The sequence below is a fragment of the Hipposideros armiger genome, unplaced genomic scaffold (assembly GCF_001890085.2).
Source record: "Hipposideros armiger isolate ML-2016 unplaced genomic scaffold, ASM189008v1 scaffold_270, whole genome shotgun sequence".
Lineage (NCBI taxonomy): Eukaryota > Metazoa > Chordata > Mammalia > Chiroptera > Hipposideridae > Hipposideros > Hipposideros armiger.
This window is the reverse complement of record NW_017731620.1, coordinates 1583129-1606698: the sequence shown is the minus strand read 5'-3', so window position 1 is coordinate 1606698 and position 23570 is coordinate 1583129. Positions and strand designations below refer to the sequence as shown.

General features: G+C 40.0%; 1 protein-coding gene across 1 annotated transcript in view; it reads left to right on the top strand.

Annotated features, from left to right (window-relative positions):
* SLC9A9 (solute carrier family 9 member A9) overlaps nucleotides 1–23570 on the top strand; it is a 613140-nt gene that overhangs the window by 367985 nt on the left and 221585 nt on the right. Inside the window, exon 12 of the mRNA XM_019656952.1 lies at nucleotides 22082–22235. Coding sequence (XP_019512497.1) covers nucleotides 22082–22235 — 154 coding nt within the window. The remainder of the gene's footprint in view (nucleotides 1–22081; nucleotides 22236–23570) is intronic.

Sequence of the window (23570 nt, the reverse complement as noted above, 5' to 3'; positions counted from 1 at the left end):
AATATTATACAACATCAGCTTCAGGTGTACAGTGCAGTGATCAAGCCTCTACCCCATCTATGATGCGGTCTCCCTAGCAAGACATGTGACCACCTGACACCCTACAAAATATTTACATTATTAATTATATTCCTCGAGCTGTCTTTCATGTCCCTGTGGCAATATTGTAGTTATGTATTCCCCTCCCCCTTCTCCCTCATCCCCACCCCCTCCCAACTAGCAGCCATCAGTTGTTCTTCTATATCTCTGAGACCACTTCTGTTTACTTTGCTTGTTCATTTAGTTTTTTAGATTCCACATATAAGTGAAATCATATGGTATTTGTCTTTCTCCAACTGACTTATTTCACTTAACATAATAGTCTCTAAGTCCATCCATATCGTCCCAAGTGGTACAATTTCATTCTTCTTTATAGCAGAGTAATACTCCATTGTATATATGTACCACAGTTTCTTAATCCAGTCATTTATCGATGGGCATTTCGGTAGTTTCCAAGTCTTGGCTATTGTGAATAGCACTGTAATAAACATAGGGATACATATAATTTTTCAAATTAGCATCTTGGGTTTCTCTGGATAGATACCCAAGAGTGGAATGGCTGGGTTATACGGTAGTTCCATTTACAGTTTTTTGAGATACCTACATACTGATTTCCATAATGGCTGCACCAATCTGCAGTCCCACCTACAGTGCACCAGGGTACCCTTTTCTCCACAGCCTCGCCAGCACTTATTGTTTGTTGATTTATTGATGATAGCCATTCTGACCAGAGTGAAGTGGTATCTCATTGTGGTTTTTATTTGCATTTCCCTAATGATTAGTGATGTTAAACATTTTTTCAAAAGCCTGTTGGCCATCTGTATGTCCTCTTTAGATAAATGCCCCTTCATATCCTCTGCCCATTTTTTAATTGGGTTGTTTGGTTTTTTTGGTTTTCAGTTGAGTGAATGTTTTATAAATTTTTGTTATTAACCTCTTATCAGATATATAATTGGCAAATATCTTCTCCCATTCAGTAGGCTGCCTTTTTTTTATTGATGGTTTCCTTTGCTGTGAAAAAACTTTTAAGTTTGATGTAATCCCATGTGTTTGTTTTTTCTTTTATTTCCCTTGCCCGAGGGATTATCTCAGTAAAAATATTATTCAAGGTAATGTCTGCAAATTTACTTCCTATTTTTTCTTCTAGGAGTTTTATTGTTTTAGGTCTTACATTTAATTCTTTAATCCATTTTGAATTTGTTCTTGTGTATGGTGTAAGTAGGTGATCCATTTTCATTTTTTTGCACATGTCAGTCCAATTTTCCCAGCACCATTTATTAAATAGACTATCTTTACTCCAATGTAAATTCTTGCTTCCATTGTCATAGATTAAATGACCGTATATGGATGGTTTATTTCTGGGCTATCTATTCTGTTCCATTGATCTATATGTCTGTTTTGATGCCAGTACCATACTGTTTTGATTACTGTAGTATGTAGCCTTTTAGTATGATTTGATGTCGGGTAGCGTGATGCCTCCCACTTTGTTCTTATTTCGCAAGATTGCTGTGGCTATTCAGGGTCTTTTATGGCTCCATATAAATTTTCGGATTATGTATTCTATTTCTGAGAAAAATGTTCTTGGTAGTTTGATAGGAATTGCATTGAATCTATATATTGTCTTAGGTAGTATTGACATTTTAACTACATTAATTCTTCCTATCCATGAACATGGTATGTATTTCCATTTACTTGTATCTTCTTTGATTTCTATCTTCAACGTCTTATAATTTTCTGAGTACAGGTCTTTTACTTCTTTGGTTAAATTTATTCCTAGGTATTTTATTGTTTTTGAAGTAATTGTAAATGGGATTGATTTCCAGATTTCTTCGCTGATAGTTTATTATTGGTGTATACAAATGCAACTGATTTCTAAATGTTAATGTTGCATCCTGCTACCCTACTAAATTCATTTATCAGATCTAACAGTTTTTTGGTGGAGTCTTTGGGATTCTCTATATATAGTATCATGTCATCTGCATATAATGACAATTTTACTTCCTCCTTTCCAATTTGGATGCCTTTTATTTCCTTTTCTTGTCTGATTGCTGTAGCCAGAACTTCCACAAGTATGTTGAATAGAAGTGGTGAGCGTGGGCAGCCGTGTCTTGTTCCTGATTTTAAAGGGAAAGCTTTTAGCCTTTCCCCATTGATTACGATGTTTGCTGTGGGCATATCATATATGGCCTTTATTATGTTGAGATATAATCCCACTATTCCCACTTTGCTAAGAGTTTTTATCATAAATGGTTGCTGGATTTTGTCAAATGCTTTTTCTGCATCTATTGATATAATCATATGATTTTTATTTTTCATTCTGTTAATGTGATGTATTACGTTAATTGATTTGCGGATATTGAACCAACCTTGCATACCAGGAATGAATCCCACATGATCGTGGTGTAAGATCTTTTTAATGTGATGCTGAATTCAGTTTGCTAGTATTTTGTTGAGGATTTTTGCATCTACGTTCATTAGGGATATCAGCCTGTAGTTTTCCTTTTTTGTAATATCTTTGTCTGATTTTGGGATCAGAGTAATAGTGGCCTCATAAAATGTGCTTGGGAGCCTTCCCTCCTTCTGTACTTTTTGGGTTAGTTTGAGGAGAATAGGTATTAATTCTTTTTTGAATGTTTTGTAAAATTCGCCTGTGAAGCCATCTGGTCGAGGACTTTTGTTTGTTGGAGGCTTGTTGATTACTGACTCAATTTCTTTAGTAGTAATCAGTCTGTTCAGAGTTTCTGTTTCTTCTTGGTTCGGACTTGGTAGATTGTAAGCTTCTAGAAATTTATCCATTTCTTCCAGAATGTCGAATTTGTTGGCATACATTTGGACCTGTTTGGGTTCAGCTTGTTTGGAACTCTCTGCACTTCCTGGGATTGTATGTCGATTTCCTTCACCAGTGTAGGGAAGTTCTCAGTCATTATTTCTTCACATACATTCTCGATCCCTTGCTTCTTCTCTTCTCCTTCTGGTATTCCTATGATGAGAATGTTGTTGCGCTTGATGTTGTCCCACAGGTCTCTTAAACTATTTTCATTGTTTATTATTCTTTTTTCTTTTTGTTGTTCCATCTGGGTGATTTCTGCTATTTTGTCTCCTAAATCACTGATTCAATCCTCTGCTTCATGTAATCTCCTGGTGATTCCTTCAAGTGTGTTCTTCATTTCAGTTATTGTATTCTTTAGTTCTACCTGGTTGTTTTTTTATGATTTCTGTATCCTTCTTTATGTCCTCCCTAAGTTTCTTGAATGTTCTTATCATCAGTGTTCTAAACTCTGTCTCTGAAAGGTTGGATAGTTCTGTTTCATTTAGTTCCATTTCTAGAGGTTTCTTCTGATCTTTTACTTGGGATTTGTTTCTTTGTTTCTTCATTCTGGCTGTCACTCTGATTGCTTTGATGTATTAGATCACCTAGAAAGAAAAGAAAAAAAGAGTGGAAAAAAAAAAGGAAAAAGAAAAAAAAGAAAAAAGGGGGGAAGAGGCTCTCCGCCCACTTTAATCTGCAGACCACTTGCTCAGCAATAGAGAGATTCTAGGTGACTCAGCACCAGCTCCTGGGGGAAAGGGCTCAGTGCGTCATGCACAGACTTACCTCTAGACTTGAAGTAAGCTTCCCACAATTAGTTGCTGTGTGCTCTGGAACCATGCTCACCACCAAAACTCCTCACAGGTTGTTGCAGTCTGTCTGCTCCTGCAAAAAACCCTCTGTGGCCTGTGAAGGTAGGGGCCAGAACCCAGGGGCTCAGGGTGCCCCTGGCAACACAGCTCTAAGTGGGCAGGGCAGACCCCCAAAGCACCACAGGATGTGGTCAGTGGCCCCCACCAAGTCAGAGCAGCATGCACTCCTGCATCAGCAGCCAGCCCACACAAACTTGCCTGGAAAGCCCTGGCCGAATCACGGAGGCACACAGCTCACAGCCCTACACTCCCAGGAAAACTCCCAGTCTCAGCCTGTCCCAATCAGCTGCTTGAAGATCAGGCCAAGCAGCCCGACAGAGAATTGCCACCCAGGCAACTGCACGCGCAATGCGGAAATCGGGGACCTAAGACAAGTCGCGCACTCCCGGGTCTCAATAAGCAGTCTGTTGGAGTTGGAGCGCGCCTGGCAGGTGTTTCCCTGGCTACAGCGCACAAGCAGTGCAGAGGGTGGGGATCCAAGGCCACATGCACACACAAGCACGCGCACAAGCACGCACACACACACTCCTATGCCAATTCCAGCAGACCAATGCAGTCCCAGACCTGAGCCTCTGTGGGAGGGCCCAGCCCTGAAAAAATGGTGGCCTCCTGTGCACTACTCATGTAGTGCACACCAGGGGAGCAATGGCCCCAAAAACCTCTAGCTCACGTGCCAAAGGCACTCAGTTCAGTCCTTCTCACAGGTTCCTGGGCCCCACTCACAAAGCTACTCCCTCCACCAGGAACCTGGTAAGTGTTCACCAGCGAGCGAGTCAGTTTGCCAGCTCCACTGGTTCTCCAGCTGCCCTCAGCCTCACCAAGTTGAGCAAAGAGAGTCCTCACTATTTTCTACTTCCAGCTATCATAGAACTCCTCTTCCCGGCAAAGTAACTCTGGGCTGGTGAGCGCGGTGTGGGGCCGGAGGGTCTCCCCCCCAACCGGAGAAGCCTCCCCACCGCTGAGGTGTCCCTCATGGGGTTTGCCCTCTCTCGTCTCCACCCCTCCTACCAGACTCTACGTGGCCTCCTCTTTAAGTCCTTTGTTTAGCGGTTCTGCTCATCTAGGGTCCAGGGAACTTCCGAGGTTGAATATCTTATAAATTATTCGTAATTTTGTTGTGATCCTGGGAGGCAGTCTGCACAGAGTCTGTCTATTCTACCATCTTACCGGAAGTCTCACTTCTTCATGTTTTTAATGCCATTTTTATTACAAGCTAATAATATTGATGACATTCCCTCCTATGGGGGAAAGAACACTGGATTTTGCACTTAAAAAGCTGTCTTCTTAACTTTAAAATGAGGAGATGCAACATTGCATTGTTGTGTAATGGAATCATAGATGCTCAACTCAAAAATCACTTTACCTTGATTAGCAATGTTTTGAGATCCATAGTCAGGGAAAAGCAAGATAGGTAAGTTGGTCTATTTTGCAGAGAGAGAGAGAGAGAGAGAGAGAGAGAGAGAGAGAGAGATGGAGAGGTTGGGTATCTTGCTCACAATCTCATGACAAATTACAGATAAAATTGAAACTTGAACCCAAGCTTTTTGACTTTGAATTTAGAGTCTCTCATCCACATGACAATACTTCAAATTTACCCTCAAGGTCATGAGATCAAAAGTTAAATGAAAACCATGCTGTCCCTATCCCAGGCCAACCCCAGCATGTCTAACATTTCCCTCATGCAAACCCAACTCCATCCAGTTCACAACAAACCAAACATGCGGGCAACGTCCCTTCTGGCCATTGGTTCTGGTTGTAGACTGCACTCACTGACCCCATCAGAGTGGAGGAAGTATCAGGTGAGTTCACTATCTTCAGAGTAGTATTTTTCTTCAAAAGAGAATGCTCCAGACTGAACTTTGGTTTTCTGCATGAATTCTGATATGCAGATCCTTACTTAGGACCTACAGTGTTAAATGTATTTGTTAGGAAATAAAGAATTTAAAAGGTCAACTTAAGGTAACATTATCCAGAGGACAAGGTAAAGAAGCAGATTAAAGAACACACTGTCTAGCTTTTTCTGGGTGTGTGAGAACAACATCTGCTGAAACCAGAAGAAAAAGCCTTTCCATTTAAAGAATATTTGCTCTATAATATAATCTGATATTCTTACCTTTGCCTAGAGTGGTTTTGGTCATCCAATAAGAAGGATGATGTTGATAGCCTTCTTTTAGAATATAGTCCATGCTTCACTAATAAATTTAAATTGAAGCTTTCTTTACATAGCTCAAAACATTTCCAGAGTCCTTTGGGAAAGATATACAACAATGCCTTTTCATTTATAGTGCGAGTATGAATTTACTTACACATGCACTCACTCATAGTCATGCATAGCTATTCATTCAGCAGATATTCACTGACGCCGCTTCTTGGGCATGTATCTGGGTGAGCCAAGACAAAGATACAGGCCCTGTCATAAAAGGCACATGCCTGACAGAGAGTGTGGCTTTGGCCCAAGGTCATTCCCTGAGACAGTGCAGCCCAGGTGGTTCAAAGGCAGCCAGGGAAGACACAGACTTTTTTGTCAGTTACACCTACCATCTGATCAATACCTTTCCCTCGTCTTTACCCTCATGTAAGTGTGCCCTTTGTGAACTGGGCAGGGAAAGAGCTGGTGATGCCTTCCAAGCAGAAGTGGTTTCACTTGTAAAGTTAATGAAGCTTAAGCTTCAGGCTCCCTCTCTTACACAAGCCCCTTCCGAGATCCTGGGAGGGACCCCAGGTATGTAAAGTTTGTAAAATACTTTTTTTGTATTGTTTTTCTTTAATGGGACCCAAAAAAACCTGAACCAGACCTGTCTTCAAATCTGAATGCACCTGGAGGTGAAAGTGTGCAAAATCCAGTTGCTTGTTCCTCCTCTCCTGGCAGTGAGTGGGGCCTGCAATGAGCATTGAACAAGGGCTTGGAGCTCTAGGCATGGCTCTGGTGCAGCCATGCTTTTGAGTAAAGCTCACATTCTTCACAGCTTCCCACTGCCACCACCACTGCCCTCTACCCCGCCTCCCACTTCCACCTCTGGAGTGGATTAAACAGACTGAAGCGGCCCAAACTGAATTTTTCATTCACACAGATCCTACCCAGTTTATGTTGTATAGACTAGTAATCTGCACGTTCACGAGCACACACACACACACACACACACACACACACACACACACACGCACACACGCACACACATGAAGCCTTAGAAACTGAAAATGAGGAACTGTGTCAAGGTCAGGAGTAGTTGTCTCTGTCTTTTCTATCTTGAGAAGCTTTAATAATGCAAATTCTGGTTTTGGTATCTAGGTTGCAGTCAAGAATCAGTTGAAGAAGGTTACCCTGAGACATTCCTGAGTCCTTCTTTACATTCAAGCCCAGGAGTTGGGAACTGCTCTGTGTATGGTGTAATACCCAGCACAAAGGATTTAAGAGGACACTAAGTTCCCTGAAATTTTCCTGTCACTCTTGAGCACAGCCCCTGCTCACGCTGGAGTGAGCTGCCCTGCCCCCACCCCGGGTTCCCTGGAAACCCAAGAGGCACAGCTCTGTGGTTTAAATAGAAGGAGGAGATATGCTTCACACAAATGAGCTTTCCTTTTGATGTGGTGCCTATTAAAAGATCAGGCCTCTTGTTTTAATTCAAACCCATGTGCTGTAATTTATATTTAATTTAAAGCTAAGTAAGAACCAGGAGCTGCTGAAAGGAAGAGAAATGTCAAGTCCAGTTGAGCCCTGGTTGCCTTCCTGAAGCCACTGTGAGCTGGGGGCTGTGGCCTGTGGGCTATAGAGCCTCATGCAGAGCTGTTGTATTGATCCAGACAAGACAGAGGCCCAGAATCCCTGGGCAGAGTGAAAGAGCCTGACAATGTCAGAGAGCATGCTCCCCCAATATGCCAATTTCTGCTGCACTTAGAAGAGACACTGAAACTCTGATGTGCCCTACCTTATAAGCTAGAAGAGTTTTAGCAAGGAAGGTGTGACCACAGTGTGCAGATATAACATAAAACCTCATCTCTGAGCTCATATGCCATAAAGACCACAGCACCAGGGCTGCCAGGCTTTGCTGCTAAAGTTTGTTGCTCACTGAGTTGTCCACCATCACTCACTAGCATTCAGCACCAGTGGATTAAGAGAAAGGCATACAGAAAAAACTATAAATTAGGAAAATTTTTTCATTAGCATTCATTTTTTACCCTCAATGGTGAAAGACTGCCATTGTTATTCAAGTTTGGGGGACACTATTTTGCAGCTCACAGAACACCAGTGTACTGTGGGAGGACGGTATACTATGAGGAACGGCCTAAGAACCACTGTCAATATGTAGGAGACCATCTTTCTAGTGTCTTTTTGGTGAGCCATCCATTGGGCCATGGTCAGAGCCAATTTGAGACTTTGACCCTTATGTAGCCTTGCCCAGCAGAATATCAGTTCATCCAGGAAGAAAACATACATGGAATTCATGAAAGTGAAGAGCCATGGCCATTGGTTCAGCAGTGCCTAGGAACCAGAACCTGTATCTGTGACTATCCAAGCCCATGGAACTCCGTTAAGCCACCAGGACTGTCTCAAAATTACCAGCCCCCATGTAAAAGGGACACTTCCATATGCTCCCTTGATCCTTGATACCTAAAAGTGTAGTCCTCAGACCACCAGCTTTGGTATCACTGGGGAGGTCCTTAGAAATACTGAATTTAAATCTGCCTCCTAACAAGATCCCCAGGTAATGCACGTGCTCATGAAAGTTTGAGGACCACATCCCAGAATGACATCGCAATTCATGGCTTCTGTTCTGAACTTCTCTCTTCAATCCATTCCTCCCACTTCATTCTGATTGCCTTAGACCCTCCCAGATGCTAATCTTGCTCCTTGTTCTTCCATTTGCCATCTCATCAGCATTGCAGTGTTCAGCCATTTATTGAATTTCTTCCAGTTCCTTGAGCATGCTGACTTTCCCACCCCCCCATTCACTTAGTCTTTCTCTCTGCCCAGAACCCTTTCCATACCCAGCCACCTTCACTCTTTTATTCAGCTAATTCCTTTGATTCTTCAGATCTCGGCATAGACATCACTTCCTATAGAAAACCTTGGTAACTCCTCACCTCTGGGCTGGTCCACCTCTTCTGTTTTCATAGGCCCAATACTTCTCTCTTAGTACCCATCACATTCTATCATGATTTTTGGTTTGCCTGCCTATATGCCCTAGACTGGGAGCTTTGTGAAGCCAATACTTAACTGTTTGGTTTTCTCTGTACCTCAGCACCCAGCACACTATAATTTTCAAAAACAAAAAGGTTTTATTTGTTGGGTTCCATCCTTAAAATTGCTGTTGCTTAGCTCCTACCTGTGGGACCATGCAAGTTTGGTCTGAGAGTCTGAGAGCTGCCTATGGGGCCAATTCTAGAATTGGAAGTTCCCAGAGCTCATAGAACAGGAATGGTCAGGAATGAATAACCTTCCACACATAACTGGTGGATGAACAGGCAAATGAATGAACAAACTACAACGTTGTCTACTCTACTAAATTTGTATGTTGCACTAACATGCCACTTAAGCAACAATAATTTTAAGGACATATCAATAAACAAATAAAAACCTTTTTTTTTTTTTAGATGAAAGAAAATATTTTTCACCTACTCACTTCTGGTCAAAAAGCCCTACCCTGAGTGTTGAAAACAGTAAATATTGTTAACACTCCTCAAAGGTAGCACTCGGGTCTGGGAACATTTTTCAGGTCTTTACATGCTCTGTATTGGGAAGATGTGTTTGTTTTCTAGTTAAACACCTGAGATCTCATTTAAAACCCTGGGACTTTTACATGAGCCAGGTGATTTGAATCAAGAATCAGGCTAAACCTAACTTCAGCTTAGGAAAAGTTATTTATTAATTTATTTTTTTAAAGTACATAAAAGGGTTATTTGAGATGCTGAGCCCTCTAACCAACAGGGCTCTCTTTCCTTCTGTCTTCCCTTGTTCGTGCTTCCAGAGAGAGACAGCTTGGATGACACCTTCATGCTGTCAAGCTTTACTTGCCCAGCCTACATCTCTGCGGAGCCCCCATCCCTCTCACATGGTACCCAGTGTGGCCTAAGGCCAGCATTAGAGAGCAAAGTGGCCAAATGGAGTAGGTCTTCAAATGGGATAGGGTTAACCAGTTTATGCAAGAAATGAGTCATGAAAATATTTTAACCAGTGTGTCCTGCAGTCACAGGAAAACCATCTTGAATAATGAATAAGCACAAGCAGCATTGCAGTGACAAAGTACACAAGCATAGCTGGGCCCTATGAATTGCAGATCCCATTAAGTTCTCAGAGTTTCAAATGCTGAGTAAGTTTATGTGATTATGATAAATTCAGAACATCCAAGAACTAGCTGAGAAATGTGGCCAGACCCATAGAGTTGTTTTCTCCTGTAATTAGGTCAAAATATGGTCATTCTTCACTTAGCTCCAAAATAAATTTACAATAAAAATTACCAGTGCTTGCATTTTGAACAGCAAATTAGATTCTGCTACTTGGCACAGCACGATATTTTCTCACTAGGAATTACTGTTTTGGTGAAGTGTAGTGAGCTCAGGCTTCGAAGCAGGTGCAGCCACGCGGAGCTCTGTGATGAACCCTCTCCAAACCTCAGTTCCACTGGCTATAAAGCAGGGATAATAATGTTTACCTTAGATGGTCAAGGTTGAAAACCAGATTAGAAAATGTATGCAAAATGCCTGGCCCAGGGACTGCCTCCAAGGAAACACTCAATGGTCGGGAGTTTCCATCCCTTTCTTTACCCACCACAGATGAGAGCATCATTAGTGCTTCACAGAGATGTGATTCCCATAAACTCACAACTACTCTCAGAAAAACCTCCTATCAGAGACTAAGATTTCATTCCAAAGGAGGTTTGTCTGTCAAATCACTGCTGAAGACATAGCCTGAGGCCAATGCTAACTGCTAGTGACTCATCTGTGGAAGACAAGACCCAGGGCTCCTTGCCCCTCCCTTCAGTTAAGGACAATTGTTGATATTCTACCTTTAGTTCCAGCAGTGACTTACTCGTGGCACTAATATGTGAATCAAAATGTTGTAACTCAAAGTGCCAGCTTTTGTGAGAATATACTGTAGCCTACTCTGGGACAAACTGGTCACGCAAAATGTCACTATCTACTTAGACTTTCATTGAGGGAGGAAGTGGCAAGATCTTGTACATCACTGGACCATCCTATATGGTGAGAGACTTGGGCCAACAGGCGCAAGCCAGCCCATGAGAGACTCTGAATAATGAAAGGAGACAATCCAGAATGCTTGTCACCTCTCCCTAGAAGGATGCAGGAAAGTAAATGATCTTATCATTGAATTCAGGAACTTACTGTGTACATTTGGTTTCTCGGGATGTCAAGAGTGTCACAAATATCTAAATGATATTTTGAACCAAATTAACCTGTCTATCCATTGAGGCAAATGAATGGATTACATTATTTTTTTTCCTATTTTATCCTGAATTTGCTTACTAATTGCTCGTTCCATGATTATGTAGACATAACCTTAGAAAATTATCCACATACATGAACCAATTTCAAAAAAAATTAGCCTGTTTAAGCCAGGCACAAGTCCTTCTAATTCTTCCCTGGGTCCCGTGGCTAGACTTCAAAAGAAGTCATTAAGATTGACTCAGAAGATAAGTTATATATGCAAATGAGCAAGAAGCAGTTACATTTTTAATGCCTTGTGATAAATTTTCATACGGCCATTAAGTAATTTAGGAATTTATGGCATTAACCCTGAGATATTGTGTAGGTTCAAATGCGCTTTTTGCAACCAAGTCCTTCACCACAGACCCTGGATCTGCATAAATGATGAAGGAGATGCTCAGGCAGGTGCCCAGACTGCCTTGCCCTCCCTTTACAGGGTCCTCAGTCCCATCCACCAGCCACTTCCCTCAGTGCCTGAAAAGTGTCACTGGACTTTCCTGGAGTTCTACTAAATTCTACAAATAAACATAAAAGCACGCATGGTAACAAGTATTTCAACGCACACCTTTCAGGAGGATAGTGTGCTATCCTTCCTGAACAAAGTTCTTCCTTCTAATTGTTGTCTTCCTGGCAGGATGTTCATTTGGGCTGCACAAGGAAACGGGAATTTGACTGGACAGTAAAAATCCTATCATTTTAGATTAGGAGGCCTGGGCTGGGGGTTGGGTGAGAAGCAACATAATGTCAGTGATACTGTGGAAAGGGAGAGAGAGGGGTGGGAAGGAAGGAGGGAGGGAAAAGGAGGAGAGAGAGAGAGAGAGAGAGAGAGAGAGAGAGAGAGAGAGAGGGAGTTGAGGAAGGGCAGCAAAAAGCAAAACATCTATTTCAAAATGTTGCCTCAGTTTGATCTTCTGCATAGGAAAGGGGAAGAAAATTTTCCTCTATACATCTTTACTTAAAACTCAAATTTTTAATATAACCATGATTTTTTTATGTGTTATGGAATAAGTATTCAATAGAGGGGATGAAACACAAATTGAATAACCAGCCATAACATTTATTACGTAACCTTGAGCACTCCATCCCTGCCAGCCCCTATTTCCTTATCTTTCAAAAACTAGTCTGTGATTCTATAGAGACATGTAAGAGAGAGAGATGTAGGTAAGTAGATGCAGAGAGCCTTAGGATAGGCTAAGCTGATGGAAACACACAGACTCCCAAAATTCAGTGGTTGAACCACAGCAGTAAATGCTCTCAGGCCAAGATTCATATTAACATAGGGGTGGGGAAAAAGAGGCCTGTTTTTCAAATGGTGCTTCAGATATCATCAGGCTCCTTCTATTTTATAGTACCATAATTCCCTAAGCCACAGGGTCCAAAAGTGTGGTCCCTGGAGTAGTGGTATCAGCAGCACCTGGGAACTTGTTAGAAATGCAAATTCTCAGACCCCATCCAAACCCACTCAATCAGAAACTCCACAATCCAACGTTGAACAAGTCCTCCAGGTGATCCTGATGTAGCTAAAGTTTGGGAACCACTGCTATAGGAACACACCATGATGGTGAAAAGGGAAAGAAAGACTGGGGCAAGGACAGCTGCTTCTTAAAAGTCTTGGCCCAGAAATAATATGCATCACTTCTGCTCTTGGTTCACTAGTGAGAAACAGCCCTATGGCTATACATAGCTGCAAGAGATGCTAGGAAAAGTGGTTTATGCAGTTATAGCAGCATATCATGTATGATAAGGATGGGTTCTGGTGGGCAGATAGCCATCTTTGCCAAAATAGCCTGCTGCAGTAGGAACATTATCACCAATTATAATGTTGCTCCTGTGGGAAAAGGAATCCACTGTCTAGAGTTTCTCAACCCAGAAACTCTTGATAGTTTGGACCAGATAATTCTTTTCTGTTGGGGGCTGTCTTGTACATTACAGGATGTTCAGTAGCACCTCTGGTAGTGCCCTCCCACCTCCAGTTGGGAACACCCATAAATGTCTCCAGACATTGCCAAATATTCTCTAGGGGACAAAATCACCCAAGTTGAGAACCACTGGTCTAAATAGAAAACTCACAACTTGTCCTTTAGAACACAACCTGACCATAAGTTGTGTACTGCTCATAGGATGGTTACTTTCTGCTGATCTTTCTTAGCCTTTCTCTTGAAACTCTCTTGAATATTTCAGCTAATGGAAAGATTAATGCCACAGTTAACTGCCACATCCACCTTACCTACATAAAAATAAACTTCCAAAGCTAGAAGCATCTGTGCATGTTGACTCAGAGATATGACAGAGCTAAGCTTATTTACAATTATCTTTCCTAGCTTCCCAAGGCATCCAAAAACAAACTTCATATTATGCAAAAATATACTGAAGTTATGTTGCATTCCTTCTTAGTGGCCTTAAGTTTAAATGATTGAAGTTCAGGGAGAGAGATGAAGGAAAGAAAGTTCTGCTTGCCTAACACAGACTTAGTTTCCAGAAAAACTCAATTTATTTTTGAATGCAGAAGGCTTTTCCACTGAAACAATCTGTTGGCTTTGCTTCCATGTGATAAAATGGTGTTGAACTGAAAATGGAGCTGTGTAGCAAGGCTGTGCTATCCTGGAAAATGTATTTCAAACCAGACTGACGTTTTTGCTGAAAATAGTTATCCTTTGCAATGTCATGGGACTTCAGCAAGGGTAAAAGCAATACATAATTCAAGTGTAGACCTAAATTAAGGTTTGATTTATCAGACTAATGATAATGATGTGTTAAATCTCTGAAATCAAACCCCTCACAGTACTTGAAATGAAAGAAAAAAAGGGATTGCAATGGATTATATCCCAAATGTCTGAGGGACATGTCTCTTAAAAAATGGGTTGGTTTCTCAGGGACATTTCTGCATTCCTATCCATCTGCTTGCTCATTTTCATTTGGATTCCTGTTGTGTTTCCGATGCAAAATATGACTTTTCTCTCATCTATTCATCCAATGCTTGAGGAAGGTTTACTCTAGGAGAGGCACTGTTCTAGCACCAGCTCTGCTTTTATCAAGTTCTTGTGAAGGGGCACAGATCTTAAAGATTAAAAAATAAACATGAAAATTTCAGATGGTGATAAGTGCAATAAGAGATATACAAAAAAAAACACCCTAGGTTAAAGTGAGGGCACTTGGAAAGTCAGGGCAGCCATTCTGAGGACTGAGAGGACGAGAACAGCCAGGGGCAACCTGGGAGGAAAGCTGCAGGTGGGAGGAGCGGTATGTGCAAAGGCCTTGATGGAGGAGCAAACTAGGCTTAAAATACACTGTATCTTTCTACACATCAAGCATTAAACTTTCCAGCCATCTTCCCACTCTCTCCAGTGTAAAGACTAACCTCTCCCCTGAAGTTCAGACTCTTAGATCCAACCACCCACTCAGCCTCTCCACTTGGCGTTTGAAACTAATAGGCATCTTGGATCTCACATGCCTGAACATAATCCTTGATCTCTCCTGTGCACTCAGGCATGCTCTTCCCACAGTTTCCCCAATTCTTCCAGTTATGCAGGCCATAAATTCTTGGAGATCTCTCTTCTTTTCATACCCCTGCCCCTCTATCAGCAACTATTCTTATATTCTTGACCTTTGACATTATTCCAGCATCTATCATGCCACCACCTTGTCTGAGCTACTTTCACTTCTTGCCAAGGCTAATCCAGCAGCCTCTCACTGACCTTCTACCTTCAGCCTGGAAATCTTTTACATAGCAGAGCCAGAGTGATCCTTTTAAGTATAAGACAGATCATATCAATACCCTGCCAAAAATTTTCATAAACTTTTTCATCTCAAAATAAAATTCAAAAGCCCTGCTATTCAAGAGCCCAACAGGATCGGGCTCTGACCCCTCTTCAGCATTATCTCCTTTCACTCCCCTCCACTTCCACCCGCGTATTCCATTTCAGCCACACCAGCCCCTTTGCTGCTACTCCGACAGGCACATCCTTGCCTCAGGGCCTTTGCACCTACTGTCCCAGAAGCCTGGAATGTTGTTCTTTAGATATGCACATGGCTTCTCCCTCATTCCAATCCATTAGAGTCACTGCTCAGTCACTTAACCAGAGTGGTTTTTCTAAACAACTAAACACCTCCACCCCACCTTTCACATAAAAGCATCCTCTAGCCTCCTACCCTATGTGGTTAGCACCCCACATATTATATATATATATTTCAAACTAATCTGGATGCTCCTTTAAGGCAGAGATTATCTCTTGGTTACTGCTATCCCCTGGAGCCTCAAGGACTGAAGGAATGAATATATGAATATCACCGCCTCGTATCTAGAGGGTCTGAAACCACTGGAATCTTTCAATTTAAAAGCATTTACTGCGTTTCATGTTTTGGGTACTATGAGAAATATAAGAACTGTGTAAAGAAGATGTAATTCTAACGTTTAGAAGATTAAAAATTAAGGGTAAAGAACAGATCACATTAAACTACTGATTTATCTCAGACTATCATTTAATAGTACATTAAATGGCATAAACAATATTAAATGGCATGGGTAATATGTTTTATAGGCTTTTTAAGAAAGAGAGAACACATGGACTGGAGTATTCCCGGGAAACTTCATGGGGGTGGAACAGAAGCAGAAAGAAATGAAACAATGGGTTAACAGTGGGGTCATAGCACAGAGGGAAGGATGACAATTGTTATGGGAACAGAGAAGACCACCTTGTTGGGGTGAAAAGTTCTCAGTGACGAACAGGCAAATGGGAAAAGTGGGGTGAGGTTCTGATTGAAGGGGTTCTATGGGCTGTGGGAAGCCACTTATGGTTGGTGAACCTCAGAAAGCTAGGTTTTGAGTAAACTGTTCAAAGGGACTCGGATAGTCTGGAAGGAGGAGACGATGACGGCTGTGAAGCCAAGGGACCGCAGTGTCTGTCAGGGGCGTAGCAGGTGTGAGGTGATCGGCCCTGACCAAGGTGGCAGAGTGGGAAGCGAGAGAAGCCTGACTATCATGCGACTCATTCTCAGCTGAAGCCACATCTGTGGAGTCAGGACACTAGTGTCAATGACCACATATAGCTTTAAGCTTCACAGCTAATTTTGACATGCACATCTAGCTAAAGACCATGAGTCTACTCTGAAAACCTCCATTTAGAGATGAGACAACACTGAACCAGATAAGGCAACCTGCTTATAACCATGCAACTTGTCAGGGGCAAGCCCAAGGGGCACATCCCATTGTCTCTTGACTCAATACAAGGCTTTCAGGGTCTCAATAAACAAGACAAGGGCAAAAGCTGAACTTAAAAAAAAACAATTACTCAACCATTCCAGTAAACTAGCAAGCATCAATCATTTTCCCCTACATAATCTGGAATCACAAAAAATCAGAATATTCACCCAGCCACTGATTTGTTCAACAAATATTTACTGAGAACCCATTATGTACTTGGCATCATTCTAGGTGTTGTAGATCAACAAAGAGCCCGCCAATTACAATGTAATGTCATAAATTCCCTGATTGGGCTAACACAGCTTGTACTAGGAATATAAGTTATCTAAAACCAGGCCCAGACCTCAGAGGAGGCTTCATAGAGAAGTCAGGTGCTCAGCTGAGCTCTGAAGACCAGTTGAAATTAGGTGAAGTTTGGATGAGGGTTATAGGAGAAAGAACTGGAGAAAATCTGAATGGGAGAAAATGATTCGGGTATAGAAAACCACGTTTGAAAAGATCTCTTTAACCCCGCCAATGATTTCAGTGCCTTAAACATTACGCATCTGTTGCCAGCGGTCATGATTTGGGCTCTCATGAAGTTTAGCAATCTTAACCTTTTTCTTCATCAGATTATATGTACAAAGCATATGCTACACCTCTAATCCACCTTATCACAGTTTACCTGTTAAGAGAGTCATTTTTGTAGGAGTCCTAGAATAGAGGGACCCAAATTTCCTCATCTTTATACCCACCACCATCTCTTGTGTAATGTGCTTAACAAATGTTTAGTTTCTGACTATTGCTTTGTGCCTTCAGTAAAAATCACATATATGGCTTTGATTGTAATGTAACTGTACCTGACCTTTACCCATTCAGAACTCAGTTGCAAAAGTATAACAGGTTAAGTTTCACTTTTACTCTTTAAGGATAAATAGTAAGCTGCACCTTTTCTGCAGCAGGGGTCCTTACTAGAAAGCTTTCCTTGGTTCAGTAATCTTCTATTGTTATGAATGGTACATAAACTTAATTAACATAAGGATCTCTTAGAGACCAATTTTAAGTGAAACCACATTTAATTGCAGGTAATTCTTTTATTCCCCCAAGATGATGCTAACTTTCCAACTAAGTATCTGAAATATGTCAAATCACTGCAAAGTAAATCCATCTAAAATAAAATAGTGTAGTCTATCAAGCCTCAAAAGTATGGACTTATTTCCATTAGTTAGTCAAAAAAAGAGAAAAAGAAAGGTAAATCCAAATGGCCAAAATATCCATAAAATGAAACAAAACACAAGTTTGACAATGAGTTCTGGATTTCCTGAGTTTCTAAGCAAAATGCTATGTGTTCTTTGGAAACAGTCATCAGCTGAAAGAAACTCTTAAATCAATATTAATTTTTCACTTCTAGTATTTTGATGATTGCCTGAGTAACTTATTTCAATCCTAAAGACCTCTGTTTCCCAAATCCATGAGAAGAAAAAAGGGCAAGTGGGCACAGAACCTCCACATGGCAGGTAATAAGTACACACTACTACAGACTGAATTGTGTCTCCCAAATTCATATATTGAAGCCCTAAACCCCTATAGGATAGCATTTGGAGATGGGACCTTTGGGAGTTAAGTGAGTTAGGATGAGGTTATAAGAGTAAGGCCCCTATACTAGGATTAGTGCCCTTATAAGAAGACACACTGCAGAGCTTCCTCTCACTCAGCGAGAATATGGCCATCTGCAAGCCAGGAAGAGAGATCTCACCAGAACCTGACATGCTGGCACCCTGATCTTGGCCATCCTAGCCTCCCAAACTGTGAGAAATAAATCTCTGTTGTTGAAGATACACAGTCTATGGTATTTTGTTATGCAGCTCATATAGCATTTTGTTATGTCTGACTAAGACACACATGTGTTGAATGAAGTAATGAATGGTCATTGATTTGACAATTGTCTAGGCTCCATATGTGTGCTAAATAACTTTCGAATCATAAAGGATGAGGGAGACAAAGCAGTAGTTCTTATCTGGAGTTCTAAGTTAGCTCTACGTTGTCCACTTAGCAACCTCACCTCCATTTCGTGCTCCCCATGCTGTTTGGCCATCTCACATGTGGCATGTGCCATATGTCCCACATGTGACCAGGACTACAGACAGATGACTCCTTCTCCCAAAAACGCTCCATAGATTTTTAGGTGGTCATCATATACAGAAGGCATCCTCTTGTCAACATCTTACAGTCTGGCCCTAATTAACAATATTTCTTAACCTGACACAAGTACAAATCAGTGGCTACACTATTTTTCCCCCCAGAGATCTCTACATTGCATCTTATAAATAGAGAGCTTTATACATAGGATATATATTTTTTAGAAGTCAGAACAACAGATATCTTTTGAGTATATTTTTAAACCAAGAACTACTCATGTATAGGTAATTTAGATTTAAGAGCAGTTAGGCTAGTTTAACATAACAGCAATACATTATTACACATATTTAAGAAGATAAATGATTGTGTTCTTCCTTGACTTTGATATCTAACATGAAAGACTTTACAATAAGCCTGGTATAGCAAGTTTTAACTTTTATTCCAGTCTCTGTTCTTTTTCTTCTTGCAAAAATTCCAAGTAAACACACACACACACACACACACACACACACACACACACACACATTCAAAAAAATAAAAACAAATACTTAGAGTCTCATCACTTAATACTTTTAATTACTCACCACTTAATTTGGGGTAATGCTCCTTTATGGACATTCTAACAATGTGAGCTTGAGGAAAATAGAAAACTAAAAAGATCACTGTCTATCTCCAGTTTGGTACTGTGATTAAACACTGTTAGGAGCTTTACTTGACCTGTAAATTCTCTCTTCAGATACAGAAGTCAGTTGCAAGACTGTTTCCTTGAGTTTTCATTCCCTAATGACACCATTTGTATTTCCTGAAGAGAACATTATTAAAATATCCCCCAGTATCAAGGGTTATTAATATCCCCTCTCATCCTCAGCTGGGTCTGAATGCATGAACATCTCTTGTGAAGACTTTTCTTCTGGAGTGCAGTCATCTCAAGTGTTCAGAATTTCTGATATAAGAACTTTCTTTTATTAATATCTACTTCAAATGTTATCTTCTTTATCTTCAGGCCATTGCCTTGTCTACATGGAGACTTAGAATAATTTCCTTCTTCTATTACATTTTGTTCCTTAAAGGTATTTTATAATCGGAATGCATGTTCCTCTCTTGCTGAGGCTTTCTTGTGTCAGGCAAAATACATTAAGTCTCTCTAGTCTAATCCTTTGGATCTTGTCTTTATGCCACTTGTCTCTTGTATATTCTCAGCATGGAGATAAAAAAGGAGCATTATATCCTAAATTGGGAACCCAGGATAAAACCCAGGCTGGTTAGAATTTTCCTCATCCTACCCTGTATTTGATTTCTAAAATACTTTTAATGTATGAATAAAAATTTGGAAATTTAGAAATCTAGATGACACAGTAAATATAAAAATTTTATATTTTTATATGAATCTAAAATTTTATGTATGTGATTTATACCTTCCTATAAAAATAACCAAATTACTATCTCTTTGACTTATACCTGCTGTCATTATAAATGTTTATTTGTCCTGTTACCTAATATAACAGGGCTCATAAATGTCTTGCAAGTCTTGTGTTACCCAAGAGAGTTACCTTACCTTCCATTTTAATTTTTACTTTACTGCTTATGCTTTTATTTACTCTTCTTCAAAGTCTACATCTCTGTTATTATTAATGTCATCACACTTGGATTTGAAATTTTGGCATTTAACCTTTAATACCTCTTCTTGGAAATATATTTAATGTGGATTCATAAAAATTCAATTAGCATATTGTTATTAATGAAGAAAAAGGAAAACAGGAAAAATCAGGTTTTACTAGGTTAGTTTAAATTATAGAATTTATAAAAGTGTTTACTCAGGCTGGAGTAATTTTTCAATGTTATTTATTTATTAAGTTTCAGTGCTCCATAACATTCCTTTTCATTGTCATCTGACATATTTGTTTTATGAAAAGGAAATGTGCCCAGAAAGGTTTTATTTTTAGATATAGACAATATTATTCTAAAATTTTATGGAAAGGCAAAATACCTAGAATAGTTCAAATAACTTTGAAAATGAAATATAAGAATCACTGTACTCAATATTAAGACCTACTATATATCTACAGTAATCAAAGCAGTGTGGCATTAGAAGGACAGGCACATAGATCAATGGAACAAAATAGAGAACCCAAGAATAGAGCCACACAAATACACCCAACTGATTTTTGACAAAGACAATAAAAGCAATTCAGTGGAGCAATTGAACATCCATAGGTGAAAAAAAATGAACGTCGACCTAAATCTCATACCTTATAGAAAAATTAATTAATTCAAAATGATCATGGATTTAAATGTAAAATATAAAGCTATACAACTTTTAGGGAAAATAATTAAATATAAGGGAAAATCTTTGGGATCTAGATCCAAGCAAAGAGTTCTTAGACTTGATTTCAAACGCGTGATTCATAAAAGGAAAAAGCAACAAATTAGACTTCATCAACAGAAAGCTACAAAATGGGAGGAAATATTTGCAAAATATATATCGAACAAAGGACTATTGTCTATAAAATTTAAAGAACTCTCAAAACCCAACAATCAAAAATCCAACAATCCAATTAGAAAATAATATTAGGACGTGAAGAGACATTTCATCCAAGAGGAAAAAAAGATAACAAATAAGCACATTAAAAAATGTTTAACACCATTAGTCATTAGGAAAAGCAAATTCAAAACCACAATAAGCTTTCCCCACGCACCTATTAGAATGGCTAAAATAGAATAATAGTGACAACAATCAATGCTAGTGAGGATGCAGAGAAACTGCATGACATGTATTGCTAGAGGGAATGTAAAATGGTACAGTCACTCTGGAAAATAGTTTGTTATTTCTTTTTAAAATATACAAATACCACATGTGTCAGGGATTGCAGTCCTGGGAATTTATCTCAGAGAAATGAAAAGTTATGTTTTCATACAGCACCCTTATTTGTAATAGTCCCAAATTGGAAACAGCCCAGATGTCCTTCAATAGATGGATGGTTAAACAAACTGGAACATCTATACCATGGAATGTCACTCAGTAATCAAAAGGAATGAACTGTTGATACATTTGGCAACTTGGAGAATAGCCAGAGAATTATGCTGGGTGATAAAAGTTAATCCCAAAAGGCTGCATATTTCATGAGACCATCTATGTAATATTCTTGAAATGGCAAAGTTATGGAAATGGAAAATTGGTTACTGGTTGCCAGAAGTTAAGGAGGAAGTGTGTAGGAGTGAATTAGATATGGTTATAAAAGGGCTGCATGTGGGATCTTTGTGCTGATGGGAATGTCCTGTGTCTTGACTGTATCAGTGTCAAAAACCTGGTTGTAATATTGTACTAGTTTGCAAGATGTTATTATCAATGGGGGGAGAAGGCACACAGTAAGTCTCTATTATGTGTGTGAGGCTATTATGTGTAGCCTGCAAAGCTACAATTATCTCAAAATACAAAGTTTAATTTAAAAAAGTAATTTCTCTGTAAACCTGAAACTAACAATAAAAAAATTAATTAATTTAAAAAATAAATAAAAATAAAAAGTGTGTTTGTTAGCAAATGATAAAGCTAAATTCAATTAAATGAGGTGTTTATTGTCTCCTTTTGATTTTCCCTGTAAGGCCTGCGAGGAGCTATAGCATTTGCCCTAGCTATTCGGGACACAGAATCTCAGCCCAAGCAGATGATGTTTACCACCACGCTGCTGCTCGTGTTCTTCACAGTCTGGGTGTTTGGAGGGGGAACAACCCCCATGCTGACTTGGCTTCAGATCAGGTGAGTGGCACTGTTTCACCAAGGAAATCAGAACCAGGCATGGCTGCACTCTTCCATTTCTGGCGTGGCTGACTTGGTCAAGAGTACAATGGTAGGTCTGTACATGAACTTGCCCTGGGGAAATTTTGACCTTCATTCACAAGGTGAAACAATATGACCTGTCACCAACTAAACTGACTTTCTCAAGACTCCTAGAAACCTCAGGACAGTGTCTCTTTACACTCTGTCCCTAGAGAGGAATTAATTTATCTCTGAATTCCTCCATTCGACAGTATTTATTGAGTACATTGTGATATGTTAGGGAGTTTACAAAAACTAGTAAGACACAGGTCTTGTCCTCAAGTTACTCACAATCTAATAGGATTTATACAGAAAAAGCTATGATGCAAATGAGAAAGTGAATTTGTTTTGTTTTTAATTCCTCACAGCACTTAAGATAGAACTAGGGACACGGAATGCTTAAACATACTTGATTAGTGAGCCATATGTTTTTAGCTTGAGGGACGTTATATACACCAGTTAGACAATTTCTCAGAGGAAAAGGAAGTCAAGTCTTCAGACCGGGGCCTCCAGTTAGCAGTGCCTGGAAGGTGCTTTCTGTAAACATGAAGGATGCAGGTGCTCCACAATTTGACAAAAATGGGTAGCTGGTGCCAGTTCTGAACATGAGTAAATCTATTCTTAAATGTTGTCTTTATTTAAGTGTTTCTTTGACCTGGATCGTCATTGTCATTCCAGAATGTAATAGTACTTTAGGCACCTTACATTTTATTTCTCAGAGCCATACATCTTGCTCAATCACACAATCCCTCCCTGGTTCCCAACCACTCTCTGTAAAGCAAATTCTTACCCATATCTGCCAGGAAAAGATCCATCTGACTGCAAAAGGACTTCCAAGAAGATTCTTACAGTCAACAACTCTGTTATTCCAGCACCAACATAGTGCCTGGCACATAGTAGGACTGAAAAAATAATTGCTACACAAAAATTTAAATGAATATAATCACAAATATAAATTGCTTTTGTTAAGCATTTACTGCCCGTTTTCTATCCATTTGATAAAGAGGAAGCAGAAACAGGAAGTTTAGTGTAAGACGTTTAGTGTAAGAAAACTTATGCCTAAACTGGACCAAGTGGCTACACAGTAAACCAAATTCAAGGAAAAAAAGACCTCTTGAGGTCCTGTGAATATTGACCAAATGCATAAAAGGGCTTTGACCAAAAGCGAGTGGAGAGTGTTATGAAACGCTTGTGGAATTGCTTCTAGGCACATAAATGTGACCTGCAATTTCTTTCACAGTGGTGGCTACCCATAGGCTCCTAAGGATGAGCACA